Source organism: Myotis daubentonii, chromosome 2 (genome assembly GCF_963259705.1).
Source record: "Myotis daubentonii chromosome 2, mMyoDau2.1, whole genome shotgun sequence".
NCBI lineage: Eukaryota > Metazoa > Chordata > Mammalia > Chiroptera > Vespertilionidae > Myotis > Myotis daubentonii.
Genome location: NC_081841.1, coordinates 56,917,423 through 56,938,462, shown reverse-complemented (window position 1 = coordinate 56,938,462; position 21,040 = coordinate 56,917,423). Strand labels below are relative to the sequence as shown.

Below are 21,040 nucleotides of genomic sequence, written 5' to 3'. Positions count from 1 at the left end.
TAATTTTAGAGAAAGGGAGGGAGGGAGGGAGGGAGTTCGAGCAAGAACCAGAGTGAGAGTGAGAGTGAGAGTGAGAGAGATTGACCCATTGTTCTACCCATCTATGCACTCATTGATTCTTGTATGTGCCCTGACCGTGAATGCAACTTGCAACCCTGGTGCCATGGATGATGCTCTCCAACCAACCAAGTTACCTGTCCTGGACTGTGATGTGTATATTTAAGTAGGTCATAATATTTCCCTTAAACTTTGTGATCAATTTCTTATTCCCCATACCTAGAACTGATTACTACTTTACCACCTCTTTCCCTTTATTTGCCTTACAAAATTAACTTCTAGCCCTGGCCAGTTTGGCTCAGTGGATAGAGCGTCGGCCTGCGGACTCAAGTGTCCCAGGTTCGATTCCGGTCAAGGGCATGTACCTTGGTTGCGGGCACAATCCCAGTGGGAGGTGTGCAGGAGGCACCTGATCAATGTTTCTCTCTCATCGATGTTTCTAACTATCCTTCTCCCTTTCTCTGTAAAAAATCAATAAAAATATTTTTTAAAATAATTAACAACTTCTAAATTCTTATCTATTAGAAAACTCCTCATAAAACTGGACTGTTCTCATCTGTTACAATTTTTTAATATGTTATTTATTTCAGAGAGAGGAAGGGAAAGGGAAACATTGATGAAGTGCCTTCTGCACAACCTAACTTTAAAAAATTGTTCATGTCACATATGTAATATCTTAATCAATAAAAAATATATTTAAAAAAAATTGTTCATGTCTGCCCTAACCAGTTTCGCTCAGTGGATAGAGCGTCGGCCTGCGGACTCAAGGGTCCCAGGTTCGATTCCGGTCAAGGGCATGTACCTTGGTTGCAGGCAAATCCCCAGTAGGGAGTGTGCAGGAGGCAGCTGATCGATGTTTCTCTCTCATTGATGTTTCTAACTCTCTATCCCTCTCCCTTCCTCTCTGTAAAAAATCAATAAAATATATTTAAAAAATAAATAAAAAAATTGTTCATGTCAATCAATAAAGTTCTTTTTTGCTATTAGTGATTGTGGACACACTTAAATTCAGTCCTCTGAAAAATATCAGAGATGATGAATGCTGCAATTAAAATTGATGAATTGTTTCTGCAGTCCTTTAATTAATTTTAAAATTTGGCCTGGGAATTTCTTTTCTCTTAGGAAACTGTTAGGATTAATCTTGTGAAACGGCATCTAATACTTGCCAAGTATTTTCTAATTTCTGCCAACTGAGGTTGCAGATTTCTCTCCCAAAAGACTGACACTAATTATACATGTTTGAATCTAGACTTGGCCTCCTACTCATACTTGTTAGTGAATTTGAAAAAATACACACACACACACCCTGGTACAACTGGTCCCCATCAGCTAATGGCTGAGATAACATGCAAAGGCATGGATAAACCTGATTACAAGTTACAGTATTTGTGAATCTCTGGTGAGAAGCCATTTCTAGAGTTACACTAACATGAAATCCCTTGAAATATGTCCAACAGGGGTAATAAACTATGAATTAGGATGCAATAGGTCTGAATTTTCAAAAATTCCTTGTGTGAAAGGCAGTTTTCCCACAGCACTTATTTTGATAAGGGAAGATACTGTTAAGAGTTGCAGTCTTCTAAATTCTATCATAAATTCAGTTCCTCCATTTTCAGTTCATCTTCTACGCTGTTACCAGATTAATCTTTCTAGAATACATGTGTTCTCCCCTTAAAAAAACCTTCAAGCCGAAACCGGTTTGGCTCAGTGGATAGAGCGTCGGCCTGCGGACTGAAAGGTCCCAGGTTCGATTCCGGTCAAGGGCATGTACCTGGGTTGCGGGCATATCCCCAGTAGGAGATGTGCAGGAGGCAGCTGATCGATGTTTCTCTCTCATCGATGTTTCTAACTCTCTATCTCTCTCCCTTCCTCTCTGTAAAAAATCAATAAAGTATATATTAAAAAAATTAAAAAAAAAAAAAACCTTCAATAGTTTCCATTGTCAGAGCAATAAGTTGAAAACAATTAGCCTGATATTCAGTGCCATTATTTGGTTGTGACCAACTTTCAAAACCTTACTTTGAATTATTCCCTTGCGCTCTGGACTACCTAGGCCAGGGGTTGTACAGCCTGTAGATCAAATCCAGCAGGCTGCCAATTTTTGTATTTTTAAAGGTTTGAAAATAATATTTTGTGACATGTGAACATAAATTTAAATTTCAGCATTCTTAGTGTGTTTTTTTTTAAGCACAGCTATTTTCTTTAAACATATTTTCTATGGTTGATTTCATACTAAGATAGCAAATTCCAAATTTGCAAGAGACGCTTATGGCCTTATCTGCCCCTTTACATAGTTTGCCCACTCCTTACCTAAACATACTTCTGTTTCTATCTCTTCACCTACCAAGATTCCTGCCTGGAATGTACTACTCTCACTCATTCCTGCTGTCATCTCTATGAGGTATCAAAGCAGAATTTTTAAAAATTTTTAAACATGATTCTCCCACAGATATAAAATTGTGAGCCAAACATTTAACTGGTTGACAGAACCAGCAAGATGGTAGAGCTGGTTCCAGGAACATTTAAGGAAGTAGATATTTATAGGCATAAAAAGAATTACAATCAGGTTGTAGGTTAAACAAAACTGTCATACAAAGTAACAAAGCTAACTTTGAGGCTGGCTTTTCTAGCAGCCACGAACCCGCATCGTAACAAGTAAATTCACAATGCTTGAACTCCGATTATATTATTATAATAAACAGCGGGGTCACACACAGCTATCCCCTCCTGGAGAGCAATCCTTGGGCACAGGCTGCTTGAAAGGGTCCCAAGTAGGAACGGAAAGGCCAGCGTCCCTCCACTCCCTGCCTTATCTCCACGTTTCAGGTCATTTTCCTTAACAAGGTCCGCCCTAATCCTTCAGGGTCAACCTCGACCTCTGCTCCTTGTAAGCTCCCATTCGACCTTTTGTGCTTCCACTGTCCTGATTTGTGTATTTGATTTTCCCCCACGGGCAGCAGGCTCCTTAGGGTCAACCTGTGAGAGCTGAGCTTCCACCTGTTGAACGGGACTTGAGCACAGGGTCCCACGGCCGTAGTTCCCAGCGCCTGCCTCGCCCAGCAGACACTAACGCTGAAGATGAAGCCCCAACACTTCCCAAAGCCGCCTTTGTGTGCTAACTGGCGCCGCGTTGGTCTGTTTCTCCCCGGCTCCATGCTGCGTGGCCCTCCGGAGCCAAGAGGTGCCCTTTCCGTCCCCTCGGTTACTACCCCTCGTTGCAGCCTAACCCGGAGCCGAGCACCAGGCGGTGCTTCCAGAGATCGGCTGGAGATGGGGCCCCTCCCCCCAGCTGAGGTGCCTGGAGTCCGCGAGCGTCCGCCTCTCGGTGCCCACAAGCCGCCTCTCCACTCACGTGACCTGCCCGTCGCACCCACAGCACTGACCCCCCAAAGCCCAGGCGACCGCCGGACGCCAGCGGCCAGCGCTCCTCCTCAGCCAGAGACCTCTTTCCAACCTTCTGAAAAATGGCGAGCGGGGCCAGGCCCTCCATTCTCAAGTTAACCCTTTTCCGCAACTATCACCAGCACAGGCCATCTTTTCACATCTTTTTTTTTTTTTTTTTTTTGGGTGGAATGTTTTCCTCCGGGGTTGGTTTGTGCCCTCCAGAGTCATTAAGCCCCCATTTCATTTCTCAAGCCTCCCGACTCCGTGCGTCCCTCCGCCTCAGCCTTCCTCCCGCCGTCGCCGCAGCCGTTTCCCGGGGAGATCGCCCACAGCGCGCGGGGAGGCAGTTAGCTGGCCAACGGTTTTCCAAGGCCCGGGGCGGGGGACGCGGGAGGAGAGGCGGGAAGGAGTGGGGTCCCCGGCGGCCGGCGGAGGGAGGGGCCAACGCCGGGAAGAATCGCGAAGAGCTGGGAGGCCCCGCCCCTTCCGTAGATATCTCTAGAAAGCCGCGCAGGAGCCCGACAACAAAGAGTGCGCAGGCGCGGCGGCAGGGCCCGGGCATTTTGCTGCGTCACCAGCCGCCGCCCGGCCTCACCAGCCCTCGCTCTCACGCACGCACGTTCGTTCTCCATCCTCGCGCCCCTTTTCCTACACTTTCCTCCTCTCCCCGACCCGAGGAGCCGCTCTCTCCGCGCGGTGCATTCTGGGGACCAGGTCGAGCCCGCCGCTGCCGCCGTCGCTGAGGGAAGCGAGTAGAGGCCGCTCCGCGGAGAAAACGTCGGAGTCGCCACCGGAGTTTAGTCCACTGCCCAGCAGCTGCCGCCGGAGAGGCCCACCCACCCATTCACCCGTCCCCCTGCCCCGTTCACGATGTGAGTGCGACACCCCGCCGAGGGAAGGTCGCCCCGGCGGGATGCCGAGGCCGCGCTGGGTGCTGCCGGGAAGCCGCCCCTTCCCCTCCCCCGCTTTCGGCCCCTCGGCTTTCTCCCCTCAATGGTGGCAGTGGTTCTTGGCTGAGGGTGGGAGGCCCCGTGTCTTTATTCCGGTTACCGTTGGCGGATGGAGGACATTTTTCCTCCAGATGTCCGCTTCCCCCACTTCTCAACCGTCCCTCAGCTTCCCCGCGCCGGAAACCCCACTTCTCTCCTCTTGGCAGTCCGTGTGATTCCCAACTCCCCGAACTTAGCCTTAGGCCTTAATATACCGCGAGTTTTTTGCCATGCGGCGCCCCGGAGGCGTGGACCCTCTGGGGCCGCTCGGCCCTGGGGCAGTCTGGTTCTGCCGCTCGGTGAGACCTGTCCCAGGCCCTGGGCCAAGTGCACCTGTGGTGGGCGCTGCCAGAGGCCGGGGAGCGCCACGCGGGCCTCCTCCAAGAACGGGGAGGGACTGCTAGGCAACCGGAGGCAGGCCACGCCGTCACCGCAACTTAGTTCCCTCTCGGATGTCGTGATTTCTCGAGCGTGGGTCTTCCCAGGGCCTCTCCTGACTCCGATCTCTCGAAGGGAGTGGAGGTTGCCAAAGCTCAGCCGTGTCCCTGGCAGCGAGGAGTTGCCATAGCGTAGGTAGTTCTGCACGTGTCCCGTCCAAAGGAACTTGTGGACATGTTGTGTGTTAACTGTAAGCGAGGTTCCATTATCCCGTCTTAACTTAGAGATGAAATAGGTATGTATTTGCTTTCTTGTCTTAAAGAGTTTAAATTTGTTTTAACTACAGATTCTTTAGCAATTTTAGGTTTCTTACGATCAAGGGAGAGCATGGGTGATTTTAACTGAATAAGATTTCTTGGCACTGCCACTTCCAGACCTTAAACATTCCCTACAGGAAAAGCTTTACGTTTTCAGATGTGAGAATTGCCGGTTATTTATAGTTTTTGTGGGTTTGGGTTTTTTGTTTTTGTTTTTGTTTTTGGTATTAACTGCTCCCTGAAAGTTATGTATGAAAAGCAGTTGAAGGGAAACAATTTTTATTCCTATAAAAAGTAATGCACTTTCAAGTGTTTTCTAAATAAGATAATAACATTAAGTAACATTGGGCTGGATTTCTAAATAGAAAGGATACACCCAGCCAGTTGATGTCCGGAGAACAAGCTTCAAGAAGTATGCATGTATTACTGAAAACCCCTTAATGTATTTATTGGGATTTTGGAAGAAATTTCCCAGCCGAAAAAATGGTATCCAGTAGAAGGTTTTAATCTGTTTTCTTGTTTCGAAATCTCTATTCCAAATAATGTGACAGGAATGTCAATCTTAAAATATCTGAGTAGAAAATGAATCCTCAGATAAAGCATTACCAGCTTTTAATAGACTACTATAGCCAAAGAAAATATCGTTTTACAAAGAAATACCATTGTTGTTTTTCTTTAATCAACTTTTTAAAAGTTTGTCTAGTAGCTTACCTAAAAGTTCTCAGCCCTAGCGGGTTTGCCTCAGTGGATAGAGAGTCAGACTACGGACTGAAGAGTCCTGGGTTCCTTCCCGCCAGGGGCACATGCCAGGGTTTCAGGCTCGGTCCCCAGTAGGGGGGGTGCAGGAGGCAGCCAATCAGTGATTCTCTAATCATTGATGTTTTGCGCTCCCTCTCCCTTCCTCTCCGAAATCAATAAAAATATATTTTAAAAAAAAGAATTAAAAATAAGTTCTCACCGAAACCGGTTTGGCTCAGTGGATAGAGCGTCGGCCTGCGGACTGAAAGGCCCCAGGTTCGATTCCGGTCAAGGGCATGTACCTGGGTTGCGGGCACATCCCCAGTAGGAGATGTGCAGGTGGCAGCTGATCGATGTTTCTCTCTCATCGATGTTTCTAACTCTCTCTCTCTCTCTCCCTCTCTGTAAAAAATCAATAAAATATATTTTAAAAAAAACAAGTTCTCTATCTCCCACCTGTCTTGAAGAAGTTGAGGATTTGGGGTCCTTCCTTTGGCTCATAAGACCTGCCCAACCAATTAAGGAGAATGGGGACAGAGGATAGTACTACCTTTAAAAAAAAAATTAACTGTTGTAGTTGGTTTATTTCTAAGTTGAACCCATTAACAACAGATATAAAGTAAAATATTAGTTTTGAGCTATTTGAAGTGATTATTTTAAAAAAAATATGTTTATTGATTTCTGAGAGGAAGAAGAGAGAGAGAAACATCAACAATGAAAGGGAATCATTGATCAGCTGCCTCCTGCATGCCCCCTACCAGGGATGGAGCCTGCAACCCAGGCATGTGCCCTGACCGGTTTGCAATCAAACTGCCCTTCTGGTTCATAGGTTCATACTCAGCCTATGAGCCACATGGGCTGGGCTGAAGTAATTTTTTTAAAATATATTTTTATTGATTTCAGAGAGGAAGGGAGAGGGAGCTAGAGATAGAAACATCAGTGGTGAGAGAGAATCATTGATTGACTGCCACCTGCACACCCCCTACTGGGGATGGAGCCCGCATGTGCCCTTGACTGAAATTGAACCCAGGACCCTCCAGTCTGCAGGCTGACGCTCTATCCACTGAGCCAAACCAGCTAGGGCTGAAGTAATTCTTTATGGCAGTGGTTCTCAACCTTCCTAATATCGCGACCCTTTAATGCAGTTCCTCATGTTGTGACTCCCAATTTCATTGTTACAAATTGAACATATTTAAGCATAGTGATTAATCACAAAAACAGTATGTAATTATATATGTGTTTTCCGATGGTCTTAGGCGACCCCTGTGAAAGGGTCGTTTGACCCCCCCCCCCAAAGGGGTCGCGACCCACAGGTTGAGAACCGCTGCTTTATGGTGTCTTGTATTTAACAAATGGTTTAAAAAACATACTGTGACTCTCTCAAACATTTGTTAAAATCTTTACTTTGCCATCATTCAACTTTGTAGGATTGAGTCCCCCAAATAAAATTATCAGTCTTTTTTTTAAAAAAAAAAATATTTTTTATTGATTTTTTTTACAGAAAAGAAGGGAGAGGGATAGAGAGTTAGAAACATTGATCAGCTGCCTCCTGCACAACCCCCTGGGGATGTGCCCGCAACCAAGGTACATGCCCTTGACTGGAATTGAACCTGGGACCATTCAGTCTGCAGGCTGACACTCTATCCACTGAGCCAAACCAGTCAGGGCTTTCTATTGATTTTTAGGGAGAGTGGAAGAGAGAGGGAAAGACAGAAACATCTATGTGAGAGAAACACATCGATTGGTTGCCTCCTGCACACCCCCCCAACCAGGGAGGAGACTGCAACCAAGGTACGTGCCTTTGACTGAACTCGAACCCGGGAGCCGTTGGTCCAAAGGCGCTAAGCTCTACTGAGCCAACTGGCTAGGGCTAAAATTATCAGTCTTTAGCCTCCAAAATAATTTGTAATAGCATATTGTTAATTTCTGTAAGTTAAGGAAGAGTAACTGATGATGGCCTTTGTTAAGTGTTGATTTCCTAACCACTGTAACTTGGCAACTGGGTTCCCCCCCCTCCACCCCCCTCCCCCTTAGTTAGACTTTAACTAGAAGGCAGTAGAAACTGGAATTGACAAATCTGTAGAGTGCAGACCAGTATGTACTGTGTTGTTAATTAAGATTCTTCTGTTTAATTGTATTTTCTAGTTTTAAAATCTAGAAGCAATATTATTTTGGGGTCTTAAAAAGTTAGTGGTTGTCACTTTTCAGGAAAAAAATGCTTTTGTAATATCAGCTGTTTAGAATCAACCTAGCTCTTAAAAGCTTTTAGATCATATTTTATCTGACTTCTTACATTGAAAATTGTTGTATTTAGTTTATTTTGCTATGGAAATACTAAGTTTGTTGTTGTAAACTATTTACTGTGTAGATTGGCAGTGATAGGTTTTATTTATTTAGTTATTAATATATTTTTATTGATTTCAAAGAGGGAGAGCCCTAACCAGTTTGGCAGAGCGTCTGCCTGCAGACTGAAAGGTCCCAGGTTCGACTCCAGTCAAGGGCATGTACCTTGGTTGCAGGCATATCCCCAGTAGAAGGTGTGCAGGAAGCAGCTGATCGATTTTTCTCTCTCATCGATGTTTCTAACTACCCCTCTCCCTCTCTGTAAAAAATCAAAATATATTTTAAAAAAACAACTTATTTTCTTAAAAAAAAAAAAGATGGTGAGAGATAGAAACATCAGTGATAAGAGAGAATCACTGATTGCTGTCTCTTGAAAGACCCCTACTGGGGATCTAGCCTGCAACCAGGCATGTGCCCTGACCTGCATTTGAACCATGACCTCATGGTTCATAGGTCAACCCTCAACCACCGAACCATGCGGGCCATGTGGTAGTGACAGATTTTAAATTGAAGCTAACTTACCCACTTTCCAAGTACATTTATTTTATTTTTTTATTATTTTTTTAAATATATTTTATAATTTTTTACAGAGAGGAAGGGAGAGAGATAGTTAGAAACATCGATCAGCTGCCTTCTGCACATCCCCAACTGGGGATGTGCCCTTGACCGGAATTGAACCTGGGACCCTTCAGTCCGCAGGCCGACGCTCTATCCACTGAGCCAAACCAGTTTTGGCCCCAAGTACATTTATTTTAAAGCTTACCTTGAGCAATACGTCCTTCCCTGTTGTATTCCAAAACCAAATAAAATGTGCTGCCATGGGTTTTCTGTGCAGTAGTTGATCTTCACATGTAGCCATACTTTAATGCTAAACAGTGTTTATGTCAGGGCCCTTTCCAGTTCAGTATGTTTATTTTGTGTACTGAAAGGATCCAAGTTACACACACGTGTCATTTTTTTTTTAATATGTAATTTCAGCATCTAGTTCTTCAAATATCAGTTCATGCAGCGCTATTAGTATGAGGGGCTATTACAAATAGGATTGCAACCCTATTCAGGAACCCAACATTTCTAAAAGAAGGCTTATTTTTTTCCAGGAATAATAATTTTTCAGGTGGTCCTTTTCCAAATAAATAACCATGTCTCTACAATTCGGTTTTATTATCTAAACTGCTACTTCTGTTAAAACCTGCAGCACTTCTTGACGTAAGGTAATGGAGCTCTGAGGCTCTAAAATTTGTAATGGGGACAGTTAGAGATTGATCTTGAGTCTTATTTGTATGAAGAAAAATTACGTTATCTGCTTTGGGGATGTATGCACAAAGTAGGAATGTGGGAAAGTCATAGAGTTGCTTTAAAAAAAGGGACTAAGTTTTGGTGGTGTGTTTAAGAACTTAGCTTTTACCCTTCTATTTTATTTTATTTATTTATTTTTTTTAATATATATTTTATTGATTTTTTACAGAGAGGAAGGGAGAGAGATAGAGAGTTAGAAACATCGATGAGAGAGAAACATCGATCAGCCGCCTCCTGCACACCTCCCACTGGGGATGTGCCCGCAACCCAGGCACATGCCCTTGACCGGAACCGAACCCGGGACCCCTCAGTCCGCAGACCGACGCTCCATCCACTGAGCCAAACCGGTTTCAGCAACCCTTCTATTTTAGAATGAGAATTACCAAATAAAGAACTAGGGTCACAAACATTCTTTGTTCCCCAGTGGTGTCTTTGTACGTTTTTGTTATTGTTTTTTATGGTACTGCTAGGCCAAGAGGAATAACCTAGCAATTCATTGAGTAATTGGGTCCAAGCAACTTAAGTATTTTGTCTTAGCAGCCTAGAAACTCTTTGAAAAGCCAATACATGAAAGAAAAATGGAGGTTCTTGTATAACCACAGTTACTGATGGAATGGAATGCCTTTTGGGTACTATATAATGAGATTGGATATTTACATCAGTGCCTGTTACCCATTGATTTTTTGTATGTGGGGAGGTACTTTTTTAAAATATAGCAGTACCAAAAACTCAGCTTTGCAAAGATGCCACCTAATGGAGAGGGTTGTAGCGCAATTTACTGTTTAAAATGAACCACTTAGTGTTGTTTTTTTCTTTTCCCAATTACAGTTTATAGTCAATATTATTTTGTACTAGAGACCCGAGGGGGAGGAGGGTCCTCTCAGCCCGGCCTGTGCCCTCACATTCCAGGACCCCTTGCTCCTTACTGCCTGCCTGCTCACTCACTGCTCAGCTCACTGCTCCTTAGTGCTGCTGCGGAGGCGGGAAAGGTTCCTGCCATCGCTGCTGTTCTCACTAGTGGTGAGCCCAGCTTCTGGCCGAGTGGCGCTCTCCCTGTGGGAGCGCAGTGACTACCAGGGTGCAGCTCCTGCATTGAGCATCTGCCCCCTGGTGGTCAGTGCGCCATCATAGCAACCCGTCGTACCACTGATTGGTCCGCTATTTGGTTGATTTGCATATTAGGCTTTTATTATATAGGATTAATTTAAGGTGTATGCATAGTGGTTAGATGATCATATACAAATGTTCTCGATACTTCATTACTTTATAAAATGTTCTTGATGTTTTCAGTACCCACTTGGTATCATACATAGTTATTATATTATTGACTATAGTCCATATTCCCCTTGCTGTACTTTTTACATGCCCATACTACCAATTTGGTTTTTTGTTTTAACATGTATTTTTACTGATTTCAGAGAGGAATGGAGAGAGAGATAGGAACATCAGTGATGAGAGAAAATCATTAATCGGCTGCCTCTTGAACAGCCCCCCTACTGGGGATCAAGCACGCAACCCAGGCATGTGCTCTGACCAGGAATCGAACCATGACCTCCTGGTTTGTAGGTGGACGCTCAACCACTGAGCAGGCCTTCTTCCTGATTCATTGCTTCTTACTGTATTCTCATAGCAATGGAAAGGGGCTAGGGCTAGAGATCTCTTCTGTATGATTTTTTTTTAGAGCAAAGAACCAAATTTAATACAGGCAGTCCTCAGGTTACGTTGGAATCGACATACGTCGCTTCCTGGTTTTATTATTTACCACAAGTAAAGATCAGGGATTGTTATCTTTCTTTTATTTTTTATTTTATTTTTTTAAAATATATTTTATTGATTTTTCACAGAGAGGAAGGGAGAGAGATAGAGAGCCAGAAACATCGATGAGAGAGAAACATCGATCAGCTGCCTCCTGCACCCCCCCCCCCCCCCACTGGGGATGTGCCCGCAACCCAGGTACATGGCCTTGACCGGAATCGAACCTGGGACCCTTCAGTCCGCAGGCTGACGCTCTATCCACTGAGCCAAACCGGTTTCGGCTGTTATCTTTCTTTTAAATTTTTTACTGTTTCACTTCATTACTGCTGTGTATGTGCTCCATGTGAGTGACATAGGTGCTTATGTAGGTGGGTTCCAACTTAATGGCAAAAATCGCGTTACGTTGCACCGTAGGGAGGGATCTCTGATGTAACCCAAGGACCTACTGTACATATTGTACATATGTACGTATGAGAAGTTCACATGCAGGAGAGTTTCAGAGGTAGAAAGGGAACATGGATATATAAGGCATAAGGATGAGGTAAGATGCTGTGGGGGCTTCAAAAGGTCATTGCAGGATGATAAGATCAGACTTTTAGTAAATGGAGTTATGCTCTTCCCTATAGATAGGTCAAAAAGCTATCTCTGATAATCTCTTTTGGGGAAGGCCTCTAATTAAGCATCTAGGCCAGTGGTTCTCAACCTTCCTAATGCCGTGACTCTTTAATACAGTTCCTCATGTTGTGGTGACCCCCAATTTCATTGTTACAAATTTAACATAATTAAAGCATAGTGATTAATCACAAAAACAATATGTAATTATATATGTGTTTTCCGATGGTCTTAGGCGACCCCTGTGAAAGGGTCATTCGACCCCCAAAGGGGTCTCGATCCACAGGTTGAGAACCGCTGATCTAGGCAGTCAAGGGTGGGGACAGAAGCTTCTCCAGACCTTGCTGCTAAAATTGCCTTTTGTTCAAAACAATCTGCATTCTACTGGAGTCTCTTTTATGAGATACTAATCCCATAAAGCTCTACCCTCATCACATAAAGCACTTCCTTTTAAGACAAGTCTAAGGAATTTTAGTCAAAACTATAGACGAGAATTTAAAGTTATGCAAAATTTAATTACTTGAATTGACATAGCCCTGGTGTGGAGCCTCTGAAGTTTTTGTCAGACGAACTTGGGATGTCTCTTTTTAGGGTGTTTTTTTGTTTATGTACTTTTAAGTAGTAGATTATAAGTATGCTGAGGTGAAAAAGAATTTTGCACCTATAAGTGTACTGCTATTAAAATGAATTAACAGACTTGAATAGTAGTTGCAAATTTTGCCAATCCTGTATAATATCCTATATAATAAAAGCCCAATATGCTAAGTGTCTGACTGACTGTTCGACCAGTCACTATGATGCGCACTGACCACCAGGGGGCAGACACTCTGACTGGTAGGTTAGCTTGCTGCTGGGGTCCGACCAATCGGGACTGGGCATGGGCCGGACATGCCCTGGAGCCCTCCCTGGCCCCGATCGTGCACCAGTGCATGAATCCATGTGCGAAGCCTCTAATCTACACTAATAAAAGAGAAACATGCAAATTGGTGTCACTCCGCTATGCCCACCAGCCAATCAGGATGAGTATGCAAATTAACCCAACAAAGATGGTGGTTAATTTGCATATGCGGGCAGGGAGGGAAGACTGAAGAGGCTTGGCTTCTCTGCTGCAGCCAGAGGGGAGAAGCCAAGCCTTGCTGCTGTGGCCAGACCAAAGGCCTGGGTCCCAGGTGCCAGAGGAAAACTGGTGCCGCTGGCCAGGGGAAGGAGGGCCTATTGTGCGAATCTTCGTGCAGTGGGCCTCTAGTGTTATTATAAAGTTAGATCCAATATAACTTAGGAGCTATGTTCAAAACTAAATCAACCTTTTTCTGGGTTAATGGGAGACAAAACGTGTGATCCTCACGGAAGACAAAAGGATTTCATAAGTATTGAATTTCCCTTTCAAATGAGCGAATATATGTTTTATTATCGATTTAGGTTGTGTAGGGGTCCCCCTACATTTTTGGTGGTTTAGATCAGAGTCATCTGGTAAATATTAGGCTTTGCAGGCCACAAATATCTCTGCCCTGTTCTTGTTTTTACAACTTTAAAAATATTAAAACCATTTTTGGCTCCTGGGCCAACCCTGGTTTAGGTAATTTACACTTTTTCCCATGTCTTTTTTAAAAAATTGATTTGCGTGCGAGGGAGATCAATGTATTGTTCCACTTATTTATGCATTCATTGGTTCCTTCTTGTATGTGCTGTGACCAGAGATCAAACCCGCAACCTTGGCATGTATGGATGATGCTCTAACCAACTGAGCAACCTGGCCAAGGCCTAATTTTTAAATTTTGTTTTTATTATTAGTAAAATGATTGTATTAGGAAAATTATTGTTTAATTTGCTAAGGCTGCCATAAGGAAGTACCAGAGACTAGGTGACTTAAACAGTTAATTTTTTCACAGTTCTAGAGGGTGTTGGTCTGAGATCAAGGTGTCAGCAAGGTTGGTTTCTTCTGAGACCTTGCTCCTTGGCTTTCCATCTTTTTTTTAAATATCTTTTATTGATTTTTTACAGAGAGGAAGGGAGAGGGATAGAGAGTTAGAAACATCGATGAGAGAGAAACATCGATCAGCTGCCTCCTGCACACTCCCCACTGGGGATGTGCCCGCAAGCAAGGTACATGCCCTTGACCGGAATCGAACCTGGGACCCTTCAGTCCGCAGGCCTATGCTCTATCCACTGAACCAAACCGGTTAGGGTGCAATCGATCTTTTTTGTTGTTAATCCTCACCTGGGGATATTTTTTCCATTGCTTTGGGGGTGGGGGGGTAAAAGCTTAGGTGTGAGATGCTTAATTGCCTCCAGTAGATGCCCCAGTTGGGGGCGGGGGGGGGGCGGGTAGCAAGCCCAAGACCCTAAAGCAGTGGTGGCGAACCTTTTGAGCTCGGCGTGTCAGCGTTTTGAAAAACCCTAACTTAACTCTGGTGCCTTGCCATATAGAAATTTTTTTTATATTTGCAACCATAGTAAAACAAAGACTTATATTTTTGATATTTATTTTATATATTTAAATGCCATTTAACAACGAAAAATCAACCAAAAATATGAGTTTGCGTGTCACCTCTGACACGCGTGTCATAGTTTCGCTATCACTGCCCTAAAGTGTGAAGTATGATGCTCTAACCACGAAGCAACAGGGCTGCAGTCATTCTGATGCTCATATTTTGTCTTTGGCCACCGTAATAGACCTTAATTGTTGCCTCTGGGTCTGGCTGACCTCATTGATGTCACTAGCTTCATTTTCATTCAAATACAGATGTCTCAAGGTCATCTGCATTTCCCACTTGAGGTTATTTCTCTGTAGGAATCTTGGTTTCTTTTTGTTGGGGCAGTAGGTTGTTCATTGCTCCAGATTGTTATCATTAGTGCTTTTTAAAAATAGGGCTTGCCCTAACCAGTTTGGCTCAATGGATAGAGCATCGGCCTGCAGACTCAAGGGTCCCAGGTTCGATTCCGGTCAAGGGTATGTACCTTTGTTGTGGACACATACCCAGTAAGGAGTGTGCAGGAGGCAGCTGATCGATGTTTCTTTCATCGATGTTTCTAACTCTCTATCCCTCTCCCTCTCTATAAAAAATCAATAAAATATATATTAAAAATAGGGCTTATCTGGTTACTTCAATTTGAGAGTCTATACTAGTCACTTAAAGTTTAATTATTAAATTTGCAAATATTTCAGTTAATGACAACATGTTACCACATATTGAAAATACTGTTGGGGCAAGAAAAACTAGAAATAATGTGTGATCTATTCGTAAAACTAAATTGCTTGTTAGCTATAATAATATACAAACATTAGAAGTTGTGATTCTTGTGTTCACTCTAGCAGCACATATTCTAAAAAAAAGTTGGGACTCCTTAGTCCACAGAAGTTTGGTTAGATACCTTTTTAGAGGCATTTAAAAAGTTCATGTTTTTATTTTGTTTAATTTACCAATAGATGCCTTAAAAAATAGATTTACCTTTGCGGATCTGCTGGTATTTAGACTTTGGAAACTGCCATCTGTAATTTTTAACCTCTATAATTCAGATCTGATACCAGTGTTCCAGAGTAGAGTGACTAGTCAAGTTTAACAGTAGGGCATGCAGGAGGCAGCCAAACTATGTCTCTCTTGATGGTTCTCGCTCCTCCCTTCCTCTCTATCTAAAAATCAATAAAAACATTTAAATGATAATTTAACAGTTGTGTAAAAATGTTGATGAGTAGTTGGTTGTAACTTTTATGTATAGAAGGGATTTAAATTACTAAGTTGGGTTGGGAATGTCAGAGCTTAGAAATAAAGCAATTCCTTTCAGTTGAGTTGATTTATGAGTAGTGTTTGAACATATAACTAGAATTTTAAACTTTTATTTTGAAATAATCTTAGGTTTACAGAAAAGTTGAAGTATTTATCACATATAATCTTTTTTAAAAAATATATGTTTATTGATTTCAGAGAGGAAGAGAAAGAGATAGAAACATCAAAGATGCCCTCGCTGGTTTGGCTCAGTGGACAGAGCGTCAGCCTGTGGACTGAAGGGTCGTCCCAGGTTTGATTCTGGTCAAGGGCACATGCCTAGGTTGCAGGCTTGATCCCCAATAGGGGATGTGCAAGAGGCAGCCAATCAATGATTCTCATCATTGATGTTTCTGTCTCTCCCTCTCCCTTCCTCTGAAATCAATAAAGATGTATTTTAAAAAAAGGAAACATGAATGATGAGAGAGAATCATTGATTGGCTGTCTCCTGCACGCCCCCTACTGGAGACAGAGCCCATAACCCGGGCATGTGCCCTTGACCAGAATTGAACCCGGGACCCTTTAGTCCAGCGGTTGCCAACCGGTGGTCCACGGACCCCAAAAGGTTGTCAACCACTGCTTTAGTTCTCAGGCTGACACTCTATCCACTGAGCAAAACCAGCTAGGGCCACAGGTAATCTTTTTTGACTGTTAATCAGCCATATTTGACTATATATAGCTTCTAGCGGTTTTTTAGCCATACTCTAATGGATGGAAAGAGCTCTAGACAGCTGACTCCATGAAGACAGGGGTAATACTATATTGCAAAGAACAGGAACACATGAATGATAAGGAAGAAGCAAATATTCCAGGTTGCTTCTAGTATGTATTGGATACATGTATAGATAGTATAAAGGTGAGGCTGTAAATAAATTCTTGTTGTTGTTGTTGTTTATCTTTACCGGAAGACATTTTTTCCATTGACTTTCAGGGAGAGGGAAAAACACAAAGAAACATCAGTGTAAGAGAAACACATAGATTGCTTGCCTCTTGCATGAGCCCTGACCGGGGCCCGGGCCAGGGAGGAGCCTGCAACTGAGGTACATGCCTCTGACTAGAATCGAACCCAGGACCCTCTGGTACTCTATCCACTTAGCCAAACCAGCTAGGGCAAGAAGTTTAATTCTTTATCTAGTGTCATTATTTAGAATCATAGGAAGATTTGTTTGTCCAGAAACAAAATGGTTGCTTTATATGGTCAGAAAAAAAGCTGCAGGTGAGAACTTTTTTGAGAACAAATATTGTCATTTCCCTTACTCCCCTCTCCCCCTTTTCATTGATTTGAGAGAGGGATGGAGAGAGACATCATTGTAAGAGAGAAACATTGGTTGCTTCCCAGCTGGGGATCAAACCCACAAACTGGGTTTGTGCCCTGATGGGAGTAGAACCTGCCACCTTCTGGTATACTGGGCAATGTTCCAACAAACTGAGCCACACCAGCCAAGGCCATTTTTCATTCTTTTAAATTCCTCCCACAGTTCCTAGGATTCACTGTAAGTTATAATGTTGAATACTACATATATCTCAGTTGATGGTGGATTAGTTCTTTCTGATGTTTTATTTCTATGAATTGAATTTTAGGAATAGAACCCTAAAGGAGTGGCTTATAAATGTTGACAGGGCTACCTAAATGGTTAACTCTACTGAGCATTGTTTATTTTATTTTTAAATCCCTTTTTTTTATAAAATCAGTGTCATTGTGCTTACTTGGAATGTAGCTGTTAGAGTAAAAATGTAGTTTCTGTTAGAAATTGTAATAAACTACCTCAAAATAATCAATGCTCTAATGGAATAGAAAAATTTGTTTCTTATATGCTAAACTTGGGAGGTTATGTAAATATTTAGCTAATGAAGTCCAACTTAACTTTGTCTGATTTTATCTCTGTAGGCAGCCTGCTTCTGCAAAGTGGTACGATCGAAGGGACTATGTCTTCATTGAATTTTGTGTTGAAGACAGTAAAGATGTTAATGTAAATTTTGAAAAATCCAAACTTACATTCAGGTAAATTTCCATTTTACATAATTGGGCAAAACTTACTTTGGATAATTGAATAACTTTGGCTTGCTTGTTTTGTTTTTTCACTGAGGGTATATTAATCCTTACCTTTTCCAAGAGGCTCATTTAAAAAAAATTTTTTTCTCCCCACAGTTGTCTTGGAGGAAGTGATAATTTTAAACATTTAAATGAAATTGATCTTTTTCACTGTATTGATCCAAATGTAAGTAGTCTGGATGCTTTAATACTGATTTAAATCATGAGGAAGTGGACATATCTTTTTAGCAAGCACTGATTTCTGTTTTTCTTAATAGTTCAGAGGGCTAACTAGGTATATTTATATTTTGCGAAATTTTCCCTTTCTAACCACTTTGCTGTTTTCCCTTTCCAACCACTTTTCTGCATATTCTTTTTTTCTTGTTTTCACTGTTAAGACTTGGCTATACTCTTGAGGCTTGTCTTATCTAACTATAGAATTTTTAAAATATATATTATTGATTTCAGAGAGGAAAGAAGAGGGAGAGAGAGAGGATAGAAACATCAATGATAAGAGAGAATCATTTATTGGCTGCTTCCTGCACACCCCATACCAGTGATTGATTCCGGCAATCTGTGCATGTCGCCTGGAATCGAATTGTGACTTACTGGTTCATAGGTCGATGCTCAACCACGCTGGCCGGGCTAACTATGGAAATTTTTAAAAACTCTTCTATGATTATGCGGGGAAGAAAAAAATTGTCCTTTTTTTTTTTTTTAATGCGATTGGATAGCTTATGAAGTTTTAAGTAGTTAGAGGATGTTTCAGAGTTTGGGGAAATGTAGGGAAAGAAATTAGAAAGGAGAGGTGAGGAATGAATGATACTGAAGAGATAAATGGTGTGATAGTGCTTTTGTTTTTGTTTTTAGGATTCCAAGCATAAAAGAACGGACAGATCAATTTTATGTTGTTTACGAAAAGGAGAATCTGGCCAGTCATGGCCAAGATTAACAAAAGAAAGGGCAAAGGTAGGTTTCTTTTTTTTGAAAGTTTCACATTTTTAAGTAATGAAAGATACATTTGTTTGGTATGAGCATAGTATTTGTTTCAAAGCTAAGTACTATTACAGCCTTGTGTTCTGTGTTTTTCTGTACGTTGACATATATTAGTTTTAACTTAAAGCCAAATGAGGTTAGAACAAGATCAATCTCTAGTTGATGGAGAGTCTTTGCATTCAAGAGGCAGACTCACATATTTTGGTGCCACTAAACAAAAAATAACCAGGTATAGCATAGTTTCTACCAATGAATTTTTGTTGTTGCTTTAAAAAGTAAGTTTGTTTAACAATTGAAAGGAGTTTCATAAAACTATATTTGTGCTAATTCCATGGCTCACTAGTGGGTATGAATCCACAGTTCAAAAAAATGTAGTCTTAAGGCACATGCCAATGAGTGTAAGTTAACCTAATCACAGGATGATGTTTGTATTGATCTATAGCTTAATTGGCTTAGTGTGGACTTCAATAATTGGAAAGACTGGGAAGATGATTCAGATGAAGACATGTCTAATTTTGATCGTTTCTCTGAGGTAAGTTCTTTTAAATGCATTCTTCTGCCCTCCCTTCTAGTATATTTCTATGAAGTCAGTTTAGTTTGATTTTAAAGTACCTAGTGGTATTTAAGGCGTGTATTACTTTACCTCGAAAGCCAGTCTGCAATAAAACTAAATGAGGTTTTTAACAATAATCATTTAATCCTAAAATTTGACATTCTTTTACAGTTTAAAAAAATTTAGTGTTTAAGTTTTAAAGTTGATGTGTAAAGACAAAAAATAAACCATATAGTCAATCAATGCAGTACAGCTAGTTTTTATTACAACACTGGGACAGATATTTTTAGAAGCATGAATACAGTAACTGGCCTGTATTTTGGAGCCATGTAATACAAATGTAACCTTTAAACACAAGAATCATGGTGGAATGTGCATGAAGAGTGATGAGTAAGGGTATTATAGTTTGCCAGATCAGGGAAAGGGTTTGAGTAAGCCTGTTTTTTCTAAGTACTTACTGCCCTGACCAAAGAAAAGAAGTCAATGATCTGCCTTTAGGTAGAATAGACCTTATCAAGTGTACTGCAGTAAAGGTAATCAGAAAAGAGAACATTAAGCTCTAAGCCAGCGGTTCTCAACCTGTGGGTCGCGACCCTTTTGGCGGTTGAACTAAGACCATCCTTTCACAGGGGTTGCCTAAGACCATCCTGCATGTCAGATATTTACATTACAATTCATAACAGTAGCAACATTACAGTTATGAAGTAGCGATGAAAATGATTTTATGGTTGGGTCACAACATGAAGAATTATATTTAGAGGGCCAGAAGGTTGAGAACCACTGCTCTAAGCTGAAGGTAGGCCCATGAAATCCATTTTGCATTGCAATTAGAAAATTTAATTCACTACATTCTGTTTACATTTCTTTTTTTTCTTTTTTTAAAAAAATATATTTTACTGATTTTTTTTTACAGAGAGGAAGGGAGAGAGATAGAGAGCCAGAAACATCGATCAGCTGCCTCCTGCACATCTCCCACTGGCATGTGCCCGCAACCCAGGCACATGTCCCCGACCAGAATCGAACCTAGGACCCCTCAGTCCACAGGCCGACGCTCTATCCACTGAGCCAAACCGGTTTTGGCTGTTTACATTTCTTTTTGAAAACTAAGAGTTAAAAGGAGTACATTTTCAGCTTCGTGTATGCAACTGTTTATTAAACATTCCTCCTTACATGGCTCTGACACCTTAATTTCAAGAGGGAAGGAAGGATACTTGTGACTTTCTTCAACTATATTATTTCTTACCTGAAGTAATTGGTGCCACCATTTACCCAGCTGTGCAAGTCACAACTTCTTAACACTGTTCTCTTTCACTGCCTCTCTATCCAATATGTTAACTGCATCTTTGTTCTTTTGTTTTACCTCCTAAATACCTCTTGAATATATTCAATTCTGTTTCTATTGTCATCGTATCCTCAGCACCACACATTGTACTTGGCACATATTGAGCATTTTTTCTGCTCTCAAAAACTTTTAACTAAGGTGTTGAACATTACCTTTAGACATAGGGAAACTTTGCTAGTTACTCATATTATTCAAGACTAGATTGCCCAGACTTCCTATACTGAGAGATTTGACTTAAGTATTTAACTCTAAAGTCCAAGGTAGCATATATATTTGAAGTCTTTGATTTTTGTTTACAAAGTTATAATGGTTGTGTAAATATTTAAAATTTTAAAAGTTTAAATATTACAGAAAAGTTGTAACTTGGGGAGATAAGTTCCTCCCTATCAGACAGTAGTTCTATCTTTGGCTATTTGTACCTCTTTCAATAACACACTACTTGATTATGATTGGAAACAGATAAAGATGGGAAATTAGTACTTCA

General features: G+C 41.7%; 1 protein-coding gene across 3 annotated transcripts in view; it reads left to right on the top strand.

Annotated features, from left to right (window-relative positions):
- Window positions 1–3,974: 3,974 nt before the first annotated feature.
- Window positions 3,975–21,040, top strand: part of PTGES3 (prostaglandin E synthase 3) — a 30,372-nt gene continuing 13,306 nt past the window's right edge. For 2 of the 3 annotated variants that reach the window (XR_009451235.1, XM_059683290.1), the window contains exons 1-5: window positions 3,977–4,313; window positions 17,522–17,635; window positions 17,783–17,852; window positions 18,536–18,634; window positions 19,104–19,193. Coding sequence is in view for 2 of the 3 variants with exons in the window: in XM_059683290.1 (XP_059539273.1) it covers window positions 4,312–4,313; window positions 17,522–17,635; window positions 17,783–17,852; window positions 18,536–18,634; window positions 19,104–19,193 (375 nt within the window). In the remaining variant the exon portion in view is untranslated. Of the gene's footprint in view, window positions 4,314–17,521; window positions 17,636–17,782; window positions 17,853–18,535; window positions 18,635–19,103; window positions 19,194–21,040 lie in introns of all 3 variants that reach the window. The other variant, XM_059683289.1, reaches the window with a different exon arrangement.